This window comes from Aquarana catesbeiana, linkage group LG11 (assembly GCF_042186555.1).
Source record: "Aquarana catesbeiana isolate 2022-GZ linkage group LG11, ASM4218655v1, whole genome shotgun sequence".
Lineage (NCBI taxonomy): Eukaryota > Metazoa > Chordata > Amphibia > Anura > Ranidae > Aquarana > Aquarana catesbeiana.
The window spans coordinates 80,979,083-81,001,867 of NC_133334.1; the positions used below are offsets into that span (position 1 = coordinate 80,979,083).

Sequence of the window (22,785 nt, forward strand, 5' to 3'; positions counted from 1 at the left end):
ACGGGAGTGACGGCACGCGGCTCTGGCCAGTAACAGAGCCCCAGAAGGAAGAGGGGCGAAGATGGATGCGGCCTGCACAGGGGACAGCTCGGGCTTCATTTGCAGGTATTTGCGATGCATACTAGCCCATTATGCTTTTAATTTGCAGGCCTTGCGGGAGCAAAAGAGGAAGTAAAACTCATTTTGGTTTACTTCCTCTTAAACAGTGTTTTAAAACTTTTTTTTTTTTTTTTTTTGCATTTATACAAGTCCCCCATGCCAGTGCCTAGCTACGTATGCCAAAAAACTAGCAAACTGGAATTGAAAAAAGCTAGAAAAAAAATAGAAAAAAAATAAGATTCAGTTTCTATAGTTATTTGTGTTCAGTGGATTTTTCATGGGTTTCTGCAGCACACTGCAACACAACACATGGTGGTGTTCTGTAGATGTTTTATGATGCATTGGGGTGGCATTCAAAATGAATGGCAATGCAACACATTTGATGTGGTAGTTTACACTAAAATGCACTTTTTACCATGTTACAATAATGCATAGGTTTGACTGGGCCTTACATTTCTACCAAGGATTTCTAGGCACTATAGCTACATTATGTCCAAATTAAAAAAGAGAAACCTGGAGAATACGACCATGTTCCCCCTATGAATTATGAGGCTTAATTGACAGTTTTGTGCAATGCATTTTAAAGCAGACCTATGATATGCAAATGCAGATTTCTCTCCAGCAGCATATTCTCTCCTTTGCTTCCTCGCTGCCTCATTCCGCCACCAAGAGTACAGAAAGATGCCCATTATAAGCTCCAGCTAAGGACCATGTGACCAAGCTCTGCCAATCACTTAGCAGCTGTACTATTACATGGGAGGGACTGACGTGCTTCTTCATACCCAGTAGTATCAACATCTCCTTTACTTCTAATGGCTGAAGCAGTGAAGAAGCATGAGAAAAAAAAAAAAGTTTTTTTTTTGGGGGGGGGGGGGGGGGGGGGGTTGATGCCTAGCTCTATCCTATGTGCAAATATGTTTCCAAACTTGGTTTTACAGAATTCTCACCTGAGTCAAGGTCTTCATTTCTAGTTGCAGCTGGAGCAGCGATCCCTCCTTGTCATTCAGCTGGGAGGTCAATATATGATTATCTTGTCTCTGTCCTCTAACTGCCTAATAAAACACAAACACAGCTCACAGCACCAATCAGCTCTGCTATTCCCATTATACAACCTGAAGCGAACACAGGTGCTACTGATAATACATGGCTTTCCTCTTAATATTCACAATAAATAAAGTTCATGTTTTGAAAAAAGTTGACTTGATTGATGGATTTATTAACTGCCTTTTGCAATTTAAAGCAGAAATCAAGGTTCCAATACAGTACCATATTTCAGCAAATAAGCCCCCAATATAAGCATTTATTAGGGTGCATTCACACCTGTGAATGTACCCTGCATCCAACTAGCTGCGAGAACCCCAGAAGGATTTCCCGTGATTGGTTGTGAGAGGCAGCCCATTGAAAGAAATGGGAGGCTGCCAGCTCTAGCAGCTGTACCCCACTAAGGTTCTCACATCTAAGCAGGGTGCATTTGCAGTTGTGAATGCACCCTCACCCTTACTTCACTTACTTAATAAAAAATGATGAAACCATCTTATAAAATATCATCACATGATCTGACTATACTGCTTCCAATTTCTAAAGATTGCAGGGTAGGTACAGTGGCGACAATAATTATTTGATCCCCTGCAGATTTTGTAAGTTTGCCAGCTTACAAAGAAATGAAGGGTCTATAATGGGTCTATGTTATCATAGGTGTCTATAATGGGTTTTATGGTGTTTATCATAGGGTCTATAATGGGTCTATGTTATCATAGGTGTATTTTAAATGGTAGAGACAGAATATCAACCAAAAATCCAGAAAAAACACACAATACAAATGTCATAAATTGAGTTGCAGTTCAGTGAGTAAAATAAGTATTTCATCCCCTACCAACCAACAATAATTCTGGCTCCCACAGACTGGCTCATGTGGTACACAGATTAGTCCTGTCAATTTAAGAAGGTGCTCCTAATGACAACTCGTTATGTGTATAAAAGACACCTGTCCACAGAATCTGTTTCTTCCCTTCAAACCTCACCATCATGGGCAAGACCAAAGAGCTGTCAAAGGACATCAGGGATGAGATTGTAGACCTGCACAAGGCTGGAATGGGCTACAAGACCATCAGCAAGAAACTTGGTGAGAAGAATACAACTGTTGCAGTGATTATTTGCACATGGAAGAAATACAAAATAACCATCAATCGTCCTTGGTCTGGAGCTCCATGCAAAATTTTGCCTCATGGGGTAAGGATGATCATGAGAAAAGTGAGGGATCATGCCAAAGGAGCTTGTGAATGATTTCAAGGTAGTTGGGACCACAGTCACCAAACAGACCATTGGTAACACAATACGCCACCATGCATTGAAATCCTGCAGCACCCACAGGGCCCCCCTCAAGAAGGCACATGTATAGGCCCATCTGAAGTTTGCCAATGAACATCTAAATGATACAGAGAAGGATTGGGAGAAAGTGCTGTGGTCAGATGAGACCAAAAGTGAGCTTTTTGGCATTAACTTGACTTGCCGTGTTTGGAGGAAGAAAAATGCTGACTATGACTCCAAGAACACCATGCCTACAATCAAGCACAGAGGTGGAAACATTATGCTTTGGAGCTGTTTCTCTGCTAAAGGTACAGGCCCACTTTGCCTCATTGAGGGGTTAATGGATGGGGCCATGTTTTGTAAAATCTTGGATGAGAACCTTCTTCTCTCAGCCAAAACACCGAAGATGGGTCATGGATGGCTCTACCAGTATGACAATGACCAAAAACATACCGCCAAGGCAACAAAGGAGTAGCTCAAGAAGAAGCACATGAGTGGCCTAGCCAGTCTCCAGACCTTAATCCTATAGAAAATTTATGGAGGGATGATCTGTAAAGAAGAGTGGACCAATGGCAGCTCAAAGTAAACAGCTGATCTACTCCTTTAAAAGGACACTAGTTGGTATATCATATTACCTTTTATAAGAATTTATACTTTTTCAGTATATGATATACAGCATGCACATCATTTTTTTCTTATAGAATCTTCGCTGAGACTGATCTGCTCCACCTCCATTCATTTGTCTCCCTACTCACAATGGGATCCCAAAATATGGTTCAGTTTGTAGCGATTCTTATGCGACTGGTCACGTTATTTATTGTTTTAATAGATAGGGCTCCTTATGTGAGTTTTGGACATTTTTGTCCACACCAAAATGGTTCTTGATCAGGTGGTGTCTTACACCCTGATATATATTATTTCTCAGAGTTTTATTAAGTTAGTCTAATTTTACAAGTTTTTGAAAGGTCTAACAAAAAATCTTTTTCCTTAAGGTGTTATATATGCGTAACCATATGCAATGCAATGTTGATATTTTCTCTAAGATTATCATTACTGTTGTTCTACTGGATAGATACTCTAATCTCCATTTTTTGTAAGAATAATAATAATAATAAGTAAACACACTGGTTATTTAATTCTAGTTTTAGTAGCCCCTACTATAGTAAATATAGCTTCCTATCATATCAAAACAATCTCTACCTATGAGTTCTACAATGGGACTTAAAGTATTATCACACAATGTTCAGGGTTTTACTTCACCCAGCAAACGTAAAAAAAAGCATTCCGTAACTATAAAAGATTAGGTGCGGATATTATTTTACTGCAGGAAACCCACTTTGCCACCAATAATCACCCGCAATATTTTAACAAATCTTATAGCCAGCATTATTGTACAGACTATATTTCCAAGATTCGTGGTACTGCCATCTTCATAAGGAGATCACTAGTCATGGAATTACTCAATAAAAACAAGGACCGAGAGAGTAGACTCCTGATCCTGAAAGGCATCCTTAAAGGTCGCCAAATCACTACTGCCTCAATTTATGCCCCAAATGAGGCACAATCTACATTTTTCAAAAAAAAATTGATATTCATGACATATGTAATTCCCCCCACCTAATAGTAGGAGGAGACTTTAATTTGACAGCAAATTCCATACTTGATAGAAGTAGAGTTGTCCCATCGTCAAAGGAGTTCCCTAAATTGCTTTGCCATTCCCTACACAACCTTCAATCAATAGATACCTGGAGAGCTCATAAAGTTGCCATAAGAGCTTATACTTTTTATTCTCATCCACATGAAAGCTATGCAAGATTAGACTATATTTTTGGAACCCCAATCATTTTAGCTAACTCATCTAAAGCTGACATCCATATATGCCCTTGGTCTGACCATCACATTGTCTTTCACTACATCTCACATAGGCATGGCCCCTACTCCATATAAATGGCGTATTTTTGACTCTCTATTAACAGACCCCACTATTACCCAACAACTTTCAACATAATTAGGAAATTAATTTACTCGTAATTTAACTCCAGACATACCTTCTACCACTTTATGGACAGCACATAAGGCAGTTATGAGAGGTCACCTAATTGATACCGCCTCAGCCAAAAACAAATCAAAATTAATTGATATTAATACCCTAACTAAAGAATTAGACAAACTATATTACAAACATTCCCAATCCCCATCTCCAGATTTATATAAGCAAATCCAGGATAAAAGGAGAGCCCTTGACACATCGTTGTCTACTGAAAAGGCCTTGAGATGGTCCAAAGCAAAATTCCTATTTTATAGAAACTCTGCTCTACCATGTTTGCTAGAAAGCTAAAATAATTTACAAACCCCCACGTGTCTATAAATTATGCAATTCCAAAAGAAAATGTAGTCTCTCACCCTAAAGAAGTTTTGGAGATTTTCTCTGACTTCTACAAGAATTTACTGTTGACTCCTCAATCTTCACCAAGAGAGTCTTCTTTGGATTGGCCTGGGGACGTTTTGCTTCCCACTGTCTACACAGCAAATTGAGAAACTGAACGCACCATGTACCGCTAAATAAATGAGATTATTAAGGCCCTAAAAACCTCCACAGCACCTGGTCCAGACGGGTATTCTACCTTATATTATAATTTTTTTTCCTATATTCTGGCCCCTCATGTATCCAAATTATACCATTATATTTTACAAGGCAATAAATTCCCAGAAGAAATGCTTCTAGCCAATATGTTAATTACCCAAGCCCCATAAAGATCACACCTTACCACAGAACTATCACCCAATATCAGTTATAAATAACAACCTCAAAATTTTTGGCCGTGTGCTGGCGGACAGAGTGGCCTCATCGCCTCATTAATCCACCCAGACAACACTGGTTTTATTCTGGGCTGACAGATTACTGACAATTTAAGGCTTGTCACAAATATAATACAGGATGCTGTATTATAGAATTGTAGAACTTACATGTAAACCCAGTAGTTATTCTTAGCCTTGATATCCACAAGGCTTTTGATAATGTCAGTTGGTCATACCTGGAACTACTGCTCCCCAAATACAGTCTTTGCAATGAATTCATACATGGTTTTAGAGCTTTATACCAAAATCCTCAAACTAGAATTATGCCCTGTACACACGACCGTTTTTTCCATCGGAATAAACTCTGAAGGTTTTTCCGACGGAATTCCGCTGAAACTGTCTTGCGTACACACGATCAAACCAAAGTTCGACCATCAAGAACGCAGTGACGTACAACATATACGATGGGATTAGAAAAAGGAAGTTCAATAGCCAGTAGCCAAGAGCTTCCGTCTCTTACTTGCTTCAGAGCATGCGTCGTTTGGTCCGTCAGACAGCATACAGACCAGCAGTTTTCCTGATAGGAATTGGTTCTGTCGGAAATATTTAGAACATGTTCTATTTCTAGGTCCGTCAGAGTTTTCGAAAAAAAAAGTCCAATGAGGCCTACACATGATCAGAATATACGATGAAAAGCTTCTATCTGACTTTTTCTGTCAGACATTCCGCTTTTGTGTACGCGGCATTAGACTTCCAGGTGAAAACTCAGAGTTCTTTGCATTAGGTAGAGGAACTAGACAGAGGTGCCTCTTCGCATGTGCCATTTTTAATAATGTTAATACTAAAGGCTATTCCAAAGACCTTAAAGATTTCAAACTGAGCCTATACGCCGATGACATTTCGCTGTTCCTTTCAGACCCATTAATATCCCTTCCAAACCTTATCAAAGAATTAGAATAATTTCAAAATCTCACCGGCCTAGGGGTTAATTTATCCAAATGTACTGCAATGCCTATAAATTTTCCACCATTGTTAGCGGCATCTTTGCAGGAGGGATTTTCTTTTACTTGGACCTCACACTCTTTTAAATATTTGGGCATCCTCCTTACCCATCTTATAAAACTCTTTTTCAAACCAATTATCCACTATTCACAAATATTTAAACACTACTAAATTTATGGTCCAATTATTACATATCTTTTTTGGGGAGAATAACAGCTACCAAAATGGTGATTTTACCTAAATTACTTTTTGATTTTAGAGCTTTACCCACACGGATCCCTAAAAGCACTTTATAGTCCCTTCAAAGAGAAATTTATATGGCTCAACAAAAAAACAAGGTTTGGTTACTCTCTCATGCACAGATCTCATTCAAATGGTGGTTTAAGCCTTCCTAACTTATGGTGTTATTATTAGGGATGAGCCAAACACCCCCCGGTGTGAACATGTGAACAGGCAAAAAATTTGTTCGAACACGCGAACACTGTTAAAGTCCATGGGACACGAACATGAAAAATCAAAAGTGCTAATTTTAAAGGCTTATATGCAAGTTATTGTCTTAAAAAGTGTTTGGGGACCTGGGTCCTGCCCCAGGGGACATGTATCAATACAAAAAAAAGTTTTAAAAACGGCCGTTTTTTCAGGAGCAGTAATTTTAATAATACTTAAAGTGAAACAATAAAAGTGAAATATTCCTTTAAATTTTGTACCTGGAGGGTGTCTATAGTATGCCTGTAAAGTGGCGCATGTTTCCCGTGTTTAGAACAGTCCAAGAGCAAAATTACATTTCTAAAGGAAAAAAAGTCATTTAAAAGTACTCGCGGCTATAATGAATGGTCGGTCCCGGCAATACACATAAAAGTTCATTGATAAAAATGGCATGGGATTCCACAGGGGAACCCAGAACCAAAATTAAAAAAAAAAAAATGCGTGGGGGTCTCCCCAAATTCGATACCAGGCCCTTCAGGTCTGGTATGGATATTAAGGGGCACCCCGTGCCAAAATTAAAAAAAAATGGCTTGGGGTCACAGGAAAAGAGGGGGGACGAGAGCCATACCAGGCCACATGCCCTCAACATGGGGAGGGTGCTTTGGGGTAGCCCCCCAAAGCACCTTGTCCCCATGTTAAAAGGAAGAATGGCCTCATACCCACAACCCTTGCCCGGTGGTTGTGGGGGTCTGCGGGCGGGGAACTTATCGGAATCTGGAAGCCCCCTTTAACAAGGGGGCCATTTTTTTTTTAATTTGGCGCAGGGTTCCCCTTACAATCCATATCAGACCCGAAGGCCCTGGTATGGATTTTAGGGGGACCCCACGCAATAGTTTTTTTTTTTTTATTTGGTTTGGGGTTTCCCTTAATAATCATACCAGACCCGAAGGGCCTGGTAATGGACTGGGGGGGATCCCATGCTCTTTTTTTCAATGAGTTTTATCCATATTGCCGAGACCAGACAATTCATTACAGCCGCGATCAGTTTTCAATGACAATTTTTCCTTTAGAAATGTCATTTTGCTGTGGTACTGTTCTAAACACGGAAAAAATGTGCCACTTTACAGGCATACTATAGACACCCCCCAGGCACAATATTTAAAGGAATATTTCATTTTTATTGTTTCACTTTAAGCATAAAAAAAAAATCACTGCTCCCGAAAAAACGGCAGTTTTTTAAAAATTTTTTTTTCATTGATACATGTCCCCTGGGGCAGGACCCGGGTCCCCAAACACTTTTTATAACAATAATGTGCATATAAGCCTTTAAAATAAACACTTTTGATTTTTGATGTTAGTGTCCCATAGACTTTAATGGTGTTCCGGCGGCTTTCGAATTTGCCCCGAACACCGCATATTGTTCGGTGTTCGCAGAACATCCGAACTTATGCTCCGGCCAGACCGTTCGCCCATCCCTAATTGAGAGATAGGGGATTGATCTCTTGTATTTACTGCTGTTTAAATTAACTTTCTCTTTAGGAAAAGTCAAAACCAATGCTTCAATGGGAAATTGACTTGGACCAATCTTTCACACTACCGGAATGGACCACTATGATCCAAAACCTACTGAAATGTACTTGCTCAATTTCAGCGAGAGAAACAGCCATCAAGTTACACACCAGATGGTACTTAACCCCGAATAAAATAAACTAATTTTATCCATTGGTATCTTCCTCATGTTTTAGAGGATGCCTAGATCAAGGTACCATCTTACATACATTCTGGAACTGCAGAATTTGTAAACACATATGGCTACAAGCAGCTGCTAAGATTGAACTTATTATAGGCAAAAAAATTTCCCTCCCCTAAGATGTGTATATTGTTTGCACCTATACCTAATGTACCCACACAGCATCCATTGGATGGTAGCCTTTTAATTGGCATTAATCAACAGTCCCTTGGCCCCAGGTATTGAGTAGAATGGATCAAATAAAACTCTCAGAGCGTATCCCATACACTCTTTGACACCGTGCACATTTTCAAAAAAAAAAAAAAAAAAAAGGTCCCCTTGGGACATACCACTTCCTTAAATATCACCTTATATATATAAATGGGTGGTGCTGCGCTAATCCTGAATACAAGGACCAGTGTGGCTTAGATAATAAATGTCACTTATGTCGTTAAGATAATAAATAGTGAAGATAGATTACAATGGTGGTATTAGTATTAAAGCTAATATAATAACTAAAAAATGCGTAAAGTATTCGGGATATAGATAGTAACAACCAAGGACGTGACAAAGGTTAATAAGTATGTAGTATAGCATAAAAGATAACAAAAATTAATAAAGTGAAACCCTTATACTTGGAGGGTAAATAACAGTGATAATAAAACTAACTAAACATCAATAACTGACAATGGTCCTAAATAAAGTGCATAATAGTTGAAGCTGTGTGCATCCACAGCTCAAAAATTGACACTGTGTATGGTGCAAACATAAAGTGCAATGTGAAAGCCTTTTAGGCAGTGGAGGAGTGGTTCGCTCCTTTTTACATAAGGTGCATAATGTGCAAAACTTCATCAAAGGATGATAAGGTAAATGTCCCAAATCTTGAAAAATGAAAAAAGAAAAACAATGGAAAAATAAATGGAAAAAACTTTCACAAGAAAAAAAGTCCTTTGAATTTAAATATGTGACAGCAACGTCCTAGCATGCACACGTTGCAGTTAGAGTGCTAAGGTGAATCACATCAAGTGCTTCTTCGTGTGTAGACACTCAGGTGGGTAATGGCCCCTTACCTCAAGGTAATAGGGCAAAAGCATGTAACAGGGAGAGCTTTTGGCAGCATCCGCCTATGGGCTCCAGCGCGTCCCTCTCCAGCCTAGGTCTTAGGAGGGGGTTCCATCAGATGCAATGCGGGGGGGATGTAAAAGATAATAGGCAGGAAGAAAGCCAATAGTGTAATCCCGTTTGATAGATAAAACCTCTTTTTATTCAAAATTGTAGGTACTCACATTAAAGTTTAAAAAACAGCAGTTTGGTCCGACGAGCGGCGAGCTCGTATGCCTCTGATAGTGTGTGCAGCCTGTCTCGTCCCTACGCGTGACGTCACACCACACGTGACTTCATCAGGGGATCCCCTGATGAAGTCACGTGTGGTGTGACGTCACGCGTAGGGACGAGACAGGTTGCACACACTATCAGAGGCATACGAGCTCGCCGGACCAAAACTGCTGTTTTTTAAACTTTAATGTGAGTACCTACAATTTTGACTAAAAAGAGGTTTTATCTATCAAACGGGATTACACTATTGGCTTTCTTCCTGCCTATTATCTTTTACATCCCCCCCGCATTGCATCTGAGGGAACCCCATCCTAGGACCTAGGCTGGTGAGGGACGCGCTGGAGCCCATAGGCGGATGCTGCCAAAAGCTCTCCCTGTTACATGCTTTTGCCCTATTACCTTGAGGTAAGGGGCCATTACCCACCTGAGTGTCTACACATGAAGAAGCACTTGATGTGATTCACCTTAGCACTCTAACTGCAACGTGTGCATGCTAGGACGTTGCTGTCACATATTTAAATTCAAAGGACTTTTTTTCTTGTGAAAGTTTTTTTCCATTTATTTTTCCATTGTTTTTCTTTTTTCATTTTTCAAGATTTGGGACATTTACCTTATCATCCTTTGATGAAGTTTTGCACATTATGCACCTTATGTAAAAAGGAGCGAACCACTCCTCCACTGCCTAAAAGGCTTTCACATTGCACTTTATGTTTGCACCATACACAGTGTCAATTTTTGAGCTGTGGATGCACACAGCTTCAACTATTATGCACTTTATTTAGGACCATTGTCAGTTATTGATGTTTAGTTTTATTATCACTGTTATTTACCCTCCAAGTATAAGGGTTTCACTTTATTAATTTTTGTTATCTTTTATGCTATACTACATACTTATTAACCTTTGTCACGTCCTTGGTTGTTACTATCTATATCCCGAATACTTTACGCATTTTTTAGTTATTATATTAGCTTTAACACTAATACCACCATTGAAATCTATCTTCACTATTTATTATCTTAACGACATAAGTGACATTTATTATCTAAGCCACACTGGTCCTTGTATTCAGGATTAGCGCAGCACCACCCATTTATATATTTCTCCAAAAGGTCAGGTGTTTACCTTAATCGGCGCATGCAGCTTTTCCATCTTTAGCCGCTTCCATACTTGATAGCGCGGGAATAACCCATCCCAATATCTGATCACCTTATATAGCCTAATAATACATATCATTATAAAACAAAACAGTGTTTTAAATTATATAACCTGATAGGAAATATTCATACTTAGATCGCACTATTATTGTTCTTATGTTGTATTGCCATGTTCTTTTTATATGTACCATTCACCTCATATTAAGTACATACTTGATATATCGGATGTACCTTTGTTTCTGTTACACATTTTTACTACTAAACTATGACCTTTTACAATAATAAAAATTGTTTGTAAACAAAAAAAAGAAGAGTGGACCAAAATCCCTCCTGAGAAATGTGCAAACCTGGTAACCAACTACAAGAAACGTCTTACCTCTGTGCTTGCCAACAAGGGTTTCTCCACCAAGTACTAGGTCATGTTTTGCTTGGGGATCAAAAACGTATTTTACTCACTGAACAGCAACTCGATTTATAACATTTGTATTGTGTGTTTTTTCAGGATTTTTGGTTGATATTCTGTCTCTATCATTTAAAATACACCTATGATAACAATTATAGACCCTTCATTTCCTTGTAAGTGGGCAAACTTACAAAATCTGCAGGGGATCAAATAATTATTTTCGCCACTGTAAATGTACTTGCTCTGAAAGTACACCTACTATTTAAGGTTATCAAAAGGAGGATTAATTGGGGTAGTAGGTGTGGAGCTGTTATATTGCTATAAATAAATGTTTCCTTTTAATAGGTGAAAAATTTGTGTTCAATAAGGTCTTATTTATATTGTAATAATCATTCTTGAAATGTGTGTCAAGTATTCTTAATCCACAAGTAAAATTATTAATAAGTGAAACAGAAATCCATGTGCAAAAAAAGCGAGTATTGCGAATAAAGTGACTGGTGCTCTTTTAAACACCTGATCAATCTTTGATATATACAAACTAATTGTAATGCCGCGTACACACGAGCAGACTTTTCAGCATCAAAGGTCCGCCGGTCTTTCTGACGGACTTTCGACTGAGTTACGACGGACTTTCGAACAACCGGAATTGCCCACACACGAATGGACTAAAGTCCGTTCGAAAGTCCGTTGATTTGAACGTGATGACGTACGAAGGGACTAGAATAAGGAAGTTCATAGCCAGTAGCCAATAGCTGCCTTAGCATCCTTCTTTGTCCGTCGGACTAGCATACAGACAAACGGATTCTTCGACCGGACTCGAGTCAGTCGGAAAGATTTAAAACATGTTCCAAATCTAAAGTCCGTCTGATTTTGGACAGAAAAAATCAGCTGAAGGTCCGATGAAGCCCACACATGGTTGGATTGTCCGACGGATTCTTTCCGTCAGACCAGTCCGGTCGAAAATTCTGGTCGTGTGTACACGGCTTTAGTCTCTAGTATGTACGCAGCTAATTGGGCCTTCTTTATATTTGTAATAGTTATTCTTAGGACATACATCAAGTGCTCAAAAATAAAAATAAAAAATAAAGATGAAAAGTAAAAATTCCAAACCAAATATAGATGGATCTTGAAAGCGGTCGCTCCTGATAACGTTGTGCTGATGAGGCACGTGGGGCGGAGCTTCCAGCGCCATTGCGTCACTTCCTGTTTGGAGCTGTGGAGCGAATATAATTTCAAGATGCACAATAAGGAGGCACTTAAAGAAAGATGGGCTTGGTCTAGTCGCCAGAAGAAAGATGCATGGTCTAGTCACCAGAAGAAAGCCATTAATATGCAAATGCCACAAAGTATCCCACTTAAAATACGTCAAACAGCACAGAGACAAGCCTCAAACCTTCTGGCACAAAGTCGTTTGGAGTGATGAGACCAAAATTGAGCTTTTTTGCCACAACCATAAACGCTTCATTGGGAGAGGAGTCAACAAGGCCTATGATGAAAGATACACCATTCCTACTGTGAAACACATAGATGGATCACTGATGTTTTGGGGATGTGTGAGCTACAAAGGCACAGGAAATTTGGTCAAAGATGAATGCAGTATGTTATCAAAAAATACTGGAGGAACATTTGCATTCATCAGCCAGGAAGCTGCGCATGGGACCTACTGGGACATTCCAACATGACGATGATCCAAAACACAAGGCCAAGTCGACCTGTCATTGGCTACAGCAGAATAAAGTGAAGGTTCTGGAGTGGCCATCTCAGTCTCCTGACCTCAACATCATTGAGCCACTCTGGGGAGATCTCAAACGTGCAGTTTGTGCAAGACAGCCCAAGAATTACAGGAACTGGAAGCTTTTTGCCAAGAGGAATGGGCAGCTTTACCATCTGAGAAGATAAAGAGCCTCATCCACAAATACCGCAAAAGACTTCAAGCTGTCATTGATGTTAAAGGGGGCAATACGCGGTATTAAGAACTGGGGTATGTAAACTTTTGATCAGGGTCATCTGGGTAGTTTATGTTGTGATTATGATTTAAAAAGAGTAAACACAGTTGATTGATAATAAAAGTATAGGCCTGGAGCTGAAGCGCAGCATAAGAGTAGGGCCAGCATGATGGGGTTTTCCCTATAAGGCTATAGCAAGGTGGGGGTTGTTAAGAAAGTGATACAGTTGGTAGGAGGGTCAAGTATCAGGAGAGATATGATAAGAGGTACCCATTGGAGGATCATAGGGTGGGGCAGGGTGTGGCTGGGTGGTCCTAATGAGTTGCTAGATGAGTGTTGGTCTGTCAGTATCACTTTGAATTTGGACAACAACCGAGGAGATTCTCTGAGTGTTTAGCTGTGTCTGGCAGTTAACTGAATTAAGATGGATGATCTTGACAATATGCTGGCCAGGATTCGCACGGCGGCGGTTGCCAATGGACCGCAATGGCTACGTGATCAATTGTCTGGACTGTTGCCGGAGTCGGGGCAGGTAATTGCTACACCTGCCCCTTCTACTACACGCGCTAGGAGGTCAAGGCCTCCTGAGCGTTTGAGCCCTGAAATGACTCCGAAGGGGTGTCGCCACACTGGGAGCCCAGTAATGGACCCTTCAGCTTCCGCAGCCAAGAGAACGCCTTCTCAGCAGGCTAACGGAGCTGGGAGGAATCCTCATTACAGGCATCCCCCGGGGGTAAGAAGTGGGTCAGCCACACGATCCCACCCCCCTTCTACAGCTTTACAGGACCATACGGCTGCCTCTGCGGGTGCTACGCCCGCCATTGGAGCAGCCCTGCGGGGGAGAGTGCATTCACCCAGTGCCGGCCTGATGCCTGGGACGGCCGGGACTGTCAACAGAAGAAGCGGAGGTTACCAGAGGGGAGCCGGCGCCGAGCCTACAGCTCAGCGGGACCTGCACACAGCTTCTGTCACAGGCCCTAGGCAGAGAGCGCAGCGGGGGAGGAGGAACTCAAAGGAGAACGGAGCGGCGGCCTCCGTTGACGTCATCAGCCGTCGCATGTCAGCGGAGCACAGTACGGGCGTGATACATGAAGAGGCAGAGCGGTCAGAGGGAGAACTGTCAGCATCTGAGGAAAGAGAGGAGGGGGCGGATGCCGGCCCGAGGAGAAGAGAGAATGATCAGCTGCAGGGATACGGAGTGACGGCTGAGCCGTGACCACGACCTGTTGTGACGAAACGACGTAGGGAGGAGGAGCTACGTCCCGACGACACCGCGATTCGAATACCCGGAAGACACGGGTTACCTTGGAGCCGGCCGGCTTTTCTTATACGCTTTTTATGTCATTGATTCTGTAAGTGCAATCTTTACATTTTTTTATTCAATAAAACGCTGGATTTTATGCTATGTGGAGCACTTTATTTCTTCCATGGGGACACATCCTATCCATGTTGATGTGAGTGGTGGAGAGAGTTCCTGGATTCGGATGTTAAGTGCCTGTTGTACAGATCCCTGGCTGGGGTTGTAGCCATCTGCCCTTTCAGGTCTCCTATAACTAAGAGACCAATTTTCTCTGGTAAGAGGCAGCAGTTTTTTGAGAGGTGGAGGTCTGTCTACGCACCCTATTTCACTACAACAAGTTTTTGTCACAGTATTCACTCAGCACTTGGGGACACTTATCATTGTGATTTGCATGCGTGTTACATAACATGGATGGACTATAATCATTATCGTTTTTGTATAGCCATGGACATTTTTTGGGTTTAATTTTGTTCATCTCTACACTGTTTATTTAATTTATGCTTTGGTATAGCTTCTACAGTTATAGACTTGTCACATTATTATATTTTTCTTTGGTATTTTGAGATATTCACTTGTTGTTTATATAGTCACGCATTATTGAGTATTCCTCACGGACATAGGAAGCATTATCTGTGTCCCACCAACCAAATAAAATTTTTTGTTTATTTTTATGGTGCATTTATACACCGACTAGTATTTAAAAATTTGCTCAGTGACCACTACCTATCCTCATATTTTTATGAGGCTTTTTAGGCACTTGTTTGTTGCCACTCTCAGTTTTTAGCGCGACTTTTTGATTCTTATTAGATTTATGGTTTACTACTTTTTAGTCGCAGCTCATGTAAATTAGTGTAAGTGCAGTATTTATTTTTTACTTTTGCAGAGGCATCACCGCAGAGCTCAGCCAAGGCGGCTGAGGAGGGTAAGAAGTCCACGGGGGACACCGAGGGTGTGCGTTTAGCGGACACGGCAAATGCGAAGTATATGTGTGCTTCGAGGGACCGCTGGGATCTCACTTGAAACAGGAAGTGCGTGATAGGATTTGGAAAGGTAAGTACGTGGAGATATTCTCCCTGTTACCCCTAGAAAAGTTTAACCTGGACAAGGTCAAGCCGGATGAGAGTAAGAAGGAGGAAGAGGAGAAGAGGCGATACCGGCTTATTCCCAGGACTTTTGGGAATTGGCTACAGGTGTTCAATATTCTTGCCAGTGTCATCGGCAAGAAGTCTCCAGATCAGTGCTCCGCGCTGTTTTGTTACGCGGGTGCTATTGGTGAGGTGCAGAGGGTGTATGGGGGAGTGTCCTGGTTGCGTTACGATGAACAATTCCGTCAACATAAGGCGCTCAGTCCATCAATTAGGTGGGACCACAAGGATATCAGCTTGTGGATGAAGTTGATGACCCAGGCGAGGGCAACAAACACCCCCTTTTCAGGGGGGGCTGGTGTGGGAGCAGGAACCGCGTCACCATCGGCCGGAAAGCGGAAAGGTTTCTGTTGGCAGTTCAATGAAGGGAACTGTAGATTCGGGGGATCATGCGGGTTCTGACATGAATGCTCAGGCTGCGGGGGATCTCATCCACTTGTGAAATGCTTCAAACAAAACAAAGGTAAGTCTGGTGAAACTGGCAAGAGGGAGGACGCCGGTGAAGGTGGAAAAACTGGCTCCATTCCTAAGTAGGTATACTGATCAAACGGCGGCATGGCTTCTTTTTACATGGTTTTTCTGTAGGTTTTAGGATCCCTTGCACTTTATCCGGTGTTCCTCCTGTCCCTGCTAATTTGTTGTCGGCACGACAACACCATTCGGTGGTGTCGGAGAAATTGGCTAAGGAAGTGGCTTTGGGTAGGATGGCAGGCCCTTTTGAAACGCCCCCTGTAGCTGAGTTGGTTGTCTCTCCGTTGGGAGTGGTTCCCAAGAAGGAACCCAATTCTTTCCGGTTGATCCACCATCTTTCATATCCGCATGGTCTGTCGGTTAATGATGCCATTGACCGCGAGTTTTGTACGGTCTCTTACGCATCTTTTGACAAGGTGGTTAGTTGGGTTCGGAAGTTCGGCAAGGGGGATCTGTTGGCGAAGACAGATATAGAATCGGCTTTTCGCCTTCTTCCGGTGCATCCCGACAGCTTCCGTTTGTTGGGCTGCATGTGGGAGGGTCATTATTTTGTCAATCTCTGCCTGCCTATGGGTTGTGCCATATCTTGTTCACTTTTCGAAACATTCAGCTCCTTTTTGGAATGGATGGTGAGGGATGTGTCCGGTTTGCATTCCATAATTCACTACCTGGACGATTTCTTGGTGATTGGACCTTCGACGGGCAGGGGGTGCCATGTTCTGTTGGCCACGTTGCAATACGTTTTTGAGTTATTCGGTATACCTTTGGCGCAAGAAAAAACTGAAGGGCCGGTCACCACGCTGAAATTTCTGGGGATTGTGATTGACACGGTGTGCATGGAATGCCGGTTCCCCTTTGATAAGGTGGAGGACATGCAGGCAGCAGTGTCCTTTGCCCTCGGCAGCAACAAGATTCGCTTGCGTTCCTTGCAGTCATTGTTGGGCAAGTTGAATTTTGCGTGCCGCATTATGCCCATGGGCAGGATCTTCTGTAGGCGTTTGGCTTCGGCCACGTCGGGGGTCAAGGCACTGCACCATTTTGTGCGTTTGTCTAAGGCACACAAAGACGATTTGCGGGTATGGCAGTTGTTCCTGGCATAGTTCAATGGTAGGTCATTGTGGATGGATGAAATGGTTTCTGCGTGCGACTTGGAGCTTTATACAGATGCGGCCGGGGCAGTCGGTTACGGAGCAATCTTGGGGAGTCAGTGGAGTGCTGGTGAATGGTCGGACTCATGGCGCAAGGCGGACTTCCTGGGTAATCTGGTGCTGTTGGAGCTATTTCCCATTGTGATGGCAGTGGAAATTTGGCAGCAGGAATTTAGGAACAAACGGGTTCTTTTTCACTGTGACAATCTGGGGGTTGTACAGGCTATTAACAAAATTTCCGCTTCTTCCCCACCGGTGGTGCGTTTTCTGAGGCATTTAGTGCTGTTATGTTTGTGTCTGAATTGTTACTTTCGTGCTGTTCATGTGCCGGGTGTGACCAATAATGTGGCTGATGCTTTGTCTCGCTTACAGTGGGACAGATTCAGAATGTTGGCGCCGGGAGCGGAGCGACATGGCAGGCTTTGCCCAGACCGCTTATGGGACATTGCATTCGAACGGTAACAAGGCTCATCAAGGATTCTGTGTGCACGGCTACGTGGACCGCATATGAGAAGGTTTGGGGGGAGTGGCTTGCACTCGAGCTGGAGGTAGGTGGATGTGCTAGCGAAGGTGACTATTTGTGCTTGGTGCTGGAATTCATTGGCAGGAATGTGGAAGGTGGAGTTTCTGCATCCAAATTGGGTCAGAAAATGTCGGGCTTGGCTGTTTGGTTTCAATTGTCTGGGGTTGGGGATGTTACCAAGCATGCTTTGGTAAAACGGGTTTTGCGGGGCTACAGGCGGGGTAAGAATACAAGGGATTCCCGCCGCCCGGTTTCATTTAGCATGCTAGGGGCTATCATAGGTGTCATGGGTGAGGTTTGTTCCTCGCCTTACGAGGCTGCGCTTTTTAGAACGGCATTTATTTTGGCGTTTTTAACGGGGTGGTGGTGGTTTGGACTGGTCTGATGTGGTGCTTAGGGGTAAAGTGGTGTCCCCTTTTCATTCGCAGGTCCAAAACTGACCAAGGTGGTAAAGGTGCATGGGTTACTTTGGGGGAGGTGAGGGGCTCGCCCTTGTGCCCTGTTAGGGCAGTTCGGGAATGGTTGGAGGTCAGGGGCATGGACCGCGGTCCTTTGCTCCAACATAGTAATGGGTTTGCATTGTCTAGGTTTCAGTTTGGGTCTGTTTTCAAGAAGTGTCTCCTGGCTGCGGGTTTTTCGACACAGAATTACTCCTCCCATTCTTTCAGAATTGGAGCAGCCACCAAAGCGGCCCGATGGGGCCTGGAAGACAAGCTGGTGCGCCAACTTGGTAGATGGGAGTCACAATGTTTTCGACTGTATGTGCGGCTTCATCTATTGTGAGATTGGATAGGTCGTAGGTAAGCACGGTTAAGTGGGGGAAGGAGATCATGTTTTACGTGTGTTTCTGTTTCTTGTGTTTTTCTTACATGTTGTGGGTGTTCAATTGTTGGTTTCTTGTCGTGTGTGTTGGTGCTGGGGATTTGTGTTGTTTATGTTTTGTGTTACTTTACAGGTTCGGAATGTTTGGTGTGGATCCTGGGCCATTCTTACGTTTTCTGGGGGGCTAAGAGGGCCGAGGTTAGGCAGGATGGTCGTCAGTTGGGATTCTCCCAGGTGGATCGGGGGTCAGGGGCATGTTGTGGTCAAGGGTTCTTCCAGAAGTGCACCATTACGCCAGGCTTGACAGGCCCCCTGACGTGCTTCTACTTCATGTGGGAGGAAATGATTTGGGGCTCCGGGCGTCCAGGGAATTATGCAGAGACATTAAATATGATCTGTTAAGATTGCGTACCCTGTTCCCGGACACAATTGTAGTGTGGTCGGACATGCTGGCCAGGGCCTCCTGGCGTTTGGCTGCATCTGTGGAGCGGATTAATAGAGCCAGGATCAAGATCAATAAGGCTGTAGCAAAATTTTTTGTCCGCAACGACAGTTTGGTGATTTGCCACAGGGAATTGAAGCAAGATCCATGGTTGTACTTGAGAGGGGACGGGGTTCATTTGAATGCAGTAGGGATTGATCTTTGGTTCCTGGGCTTGCAAGACGGCATTCAAAGAGCTCTGTGGGTGTGGCGGGCCGCCCAGGCGTAAGGTTTCACGCCGGGCGTCTTGGCAGAGGTCGTAGGGTTTTTGAAGGCGGGGATAGTGAATTTCTTTGGAAAAAGATGGGTTGGGCCCATCTATGGTAGGGGTGTACCTGCCCTAATAAGGGCAGGAGTAATGGCTGTATTGGCTGGTGAATTTGCCTAAATTTGTCCCAGAGCTGGCGTAAAGCACGGCTGGGGGCCGTAATAGGCGAGGTAGTGCCAGATACAGAAATTTGAGCAGTCAAGGGTGCCTTCAATAATCCTATGCAGTTTTTTCAAGTCAGTTAGTTTATTAAAGTTGTGTTATGGTTTGTTTTTTGTGTAATAAAGAGGCTGCTATGGCCATTTTAACCCAAAAACAAGTTGTCTGGCTTAATTATTGTAATTTGGTAAGGTGGTAATTGGGTATTGGGTGATGGCATACAGCCGATAATGTGGGCAATACCCCAATCAAGTATAGGCCTGGAGCTGAAGCGCAGCATAAGAGTAGGGCCAGCATGATGGGGTTTTCCCTATAAGGCTTTAGCAAGGTGGGGGTTGTTAAGAAAGTGATACAGTTGGTCGGAGGGTCAAGTATCAGGAGAGATATGATAAGAGATACCCATTGGAGGATCATAGGGTGGGGCAGGGTGTGGCTGGGTGGTCCTAATGAGTTGCTAGGTGGGTGTTGGTCTGTCAGTATCACTTTGAATTTGGACAGCAACTGAGGAGATTCTCCCACCCTCCCTCCCTAATTTTTTCGTATGCTATTGGGGGAATGTGATGTTTATTTGTGTGGGTAATTTTTGCGGGGATTGTATAGTGTCATAGCAGATGGCAGAGGTCTAGGGTTTTTGAAGGCGGGGATAGTAAATTTCTTTGGAAAAAGATGGGTTGGGCCCATCTATGGTAGGGGTGTACCTGCCCTAATAAGGGCGGGAGTAATAGTTGGCTGTATTGGCTGGTGAATTTGCCTAAATTTGTCCCAGAGCTGGCGTAAAGCACGGCTGGGGGCCGTAACAGGCGAGGTAGTGCCAGATACAGAAATTTGAGCAGTCAAGGGTGCCTTTAATAATGCTATGCAGTTTTTTCAAGTCAGTTAGTTTATTAAAGTTGTGTTATGGTTTGTTTTTTGTGTAATAAAGAGGCTGCTATGGCCATTTTAACCCAAAAACAAGTTGTCTGGCTTAATTATTGTAATTTGGTAAGGTGGTAATTGGGTATTGGGTGATGGCATACAGCCGATAATGTGGGCAATACCCCAATCATGGCTTCAGCCAAACACTAACTATGAGTGAAAGAAATGTTTTTGTGTTATCATTCATATTCTCTGAAAAATGGCCAAGAAATCATAAATTCTGCCAGGGTATGTAAACTTATGAGCACAACTGTATATTTGATTTGAAATTTTTATTTTTACTTTCATCTTTATTTTTTATTTTGAGGAATACGAGCACTTGATGTATGTCCTAAGAATAACTATTACAAATATAAAGAAGTCCCAATTAACTGCGTAGGCTTAATGTACACGGGATGTTTTTACAACCTCTCCTGAACGATTTAACTTGACAGATAGTAACCCACATTTAAAACGTCCATTTTGCTGCGTTTACATGCCGCGTTTGAAAAAAAAATATTTTTCTTTTTCAAAATATCCAAAAATGAAAAACGCCTGTAAACTAAACGCGGTGAAACGCATTTAGAAGCATTTTGCGCTTGAAATGCCTCTAGACTCAGCTTCTGAACTAATTTTTTTCCTTTCCAAAAAAGGCCTCTAAACTCAACTGCCTAAAAATGACATTAAACAAACCTGTGTACATGTACACATAAGATAACATTGGATGAGTTCAGGGGCAGCTGAAAAAAGCATTCAACTGCCTCTGAACGTCTGTTTACCAGCAGCAATGTACATGAGGCTTTAAAAGAGCACCAGTCACTTTATTCGCAATACGGTTCACTTTTTTTGCATGTTTTAAGGTCTATTGATTTCTGTTTCACTTAATAATTTTACTTGTGGATTAAGAATACTTGACACACATTTCAGGAATGATTATTACAATATAAAGAAGACCTTATTGAGCACAAATATTTCACCTTTTAAAAGGACACATTCATTTACAGCAATAGAACAGCGCCACACCTACTATCCCAATCAGTCCTCACTGTATATTCTTCTTAGGTAGCTGTATTAGTAGGGGTAGCAGTTCTCATCAAAATAGATAATACCTAGCCATTTAGCGTGGAACCATCCCAATTTTTCTTTCTAAGGTTATCAAAGCCCCAGGCTCATACCTTCTGCAGTTCCTCCATCCATGACTGCCTTTCTTTCAGGTTGTTATCCCTACTGTCTGGAGCAGAACCAAGTGAATGAACATCTGTCCTGAAATGATACAGCAGATTACATGTGTGTTCCAGGAACACATGGGAAAGCTTTTGGGGGGCTTTAGAGTGCCAAAGGTAACATAAGTAAAATGTAGGCAAATGTAAATCACCCTCCATTTGATCTAATTATGTTTTTTTTTTGTTTTGTTTTTCCCCAAGGAACAGTGAAAAATATAGTTTTATGATAACTGTATGAGGTTAATTGTAATTTTTGTGACAATACTATGGTGATTTCACTATAAAGTGAACGGTGTTGTCACCCTTTTACAGGAAGTGAAAAATAAATGGATCTACTGGTAGGCTCGACGGGTAACACAATTATACTAGAGTGGGGTTCAACAAAAAGCACTGTGTTAATGCTAATTACAGACTGCAGTATATATATATTATTTTTGCATTTGTCCATTTTACGATAATAATATTTGTCTTTGTGTTCACCTCCTGCAATCCCCCTGCACATCTGCATTTAAGCTGGGAATAAAAATGGCAGTGCTGTAAACCATACAAACTATTGAATGCCGCACAGTTCATACATATGTATTTTAACTGTGCAATCATCTTTTTACCTATACTTAAAGTGTACGTAAACTCTAACAATACATCTCTATTATTTGCCCCCTTATGGTCTGGTAAATATAAAAAAAGAAAAGGTTTGGTATATTGGATCAACATGTGCAAAAAAAGGCTATCCATCCAGCCAGAAACCTGGTGCACCAACAGCTTCCTGTGCTCTCTTCTTCTGTGGAAAGTTGTCAGCATTGTTCCCAGCTATCTCAGTTGACTACAAAACACCTCCACCTATGTTCTGGAGAGGGGGAGATTTTATATAGCCCTAACACACTTCCTTCCTAGCGTGACAACCATGCTCCTCCTATATACAATACAGTCGTCACCCTAGAAAAGGAAGTGAGTTCCTGGCAGGATCACCAGTTAAAAATATAGAAGAAAACCTGCATGTCACATTTCTACCCATACCCCTCCATATTCCTTTTTTCTTTTTTTTCTAGAAAATGTTTAGTGAGAAAATAAATCAGACAAATACAAACAATGCAGCATATTATCCAATTGTAAACAAAGGGGGAGACATTAAGACCACCTTAACCATGTC

The 22,785-nt window shown here is 42.2% G+C and overlaps 1 protein-coding gene across 1 annotated transcript in view; it reads right to left on the minus strand.

Annotated features, from left to right (window-relative positions):
- Positions 1 to 22,785, minus strand: part of LOC141112117 (PRKC apoptosis WT1 regulator protein-like) — a 100,321-nt gene that overhangs the window by 13,615 nt on the left and 63,921 nt on the right. The window contains exons 5-6 of the mRNA XM_073604584.1: positions 21,588 to 21,675; positions 1,047 to 1,151 (exon numbers count right to left, since the gene is read on the minus strand). Coding sequence (XP_073460685.1) covers positions 1,047 to 1,151; positions 21,588 to 21,675 — 193 coding nt within the window. The remainder of the gene's footprint in view (positions 1 to 1,046; positions 1,152 to 21,587; positions 21,676 to 22,785) is intronic.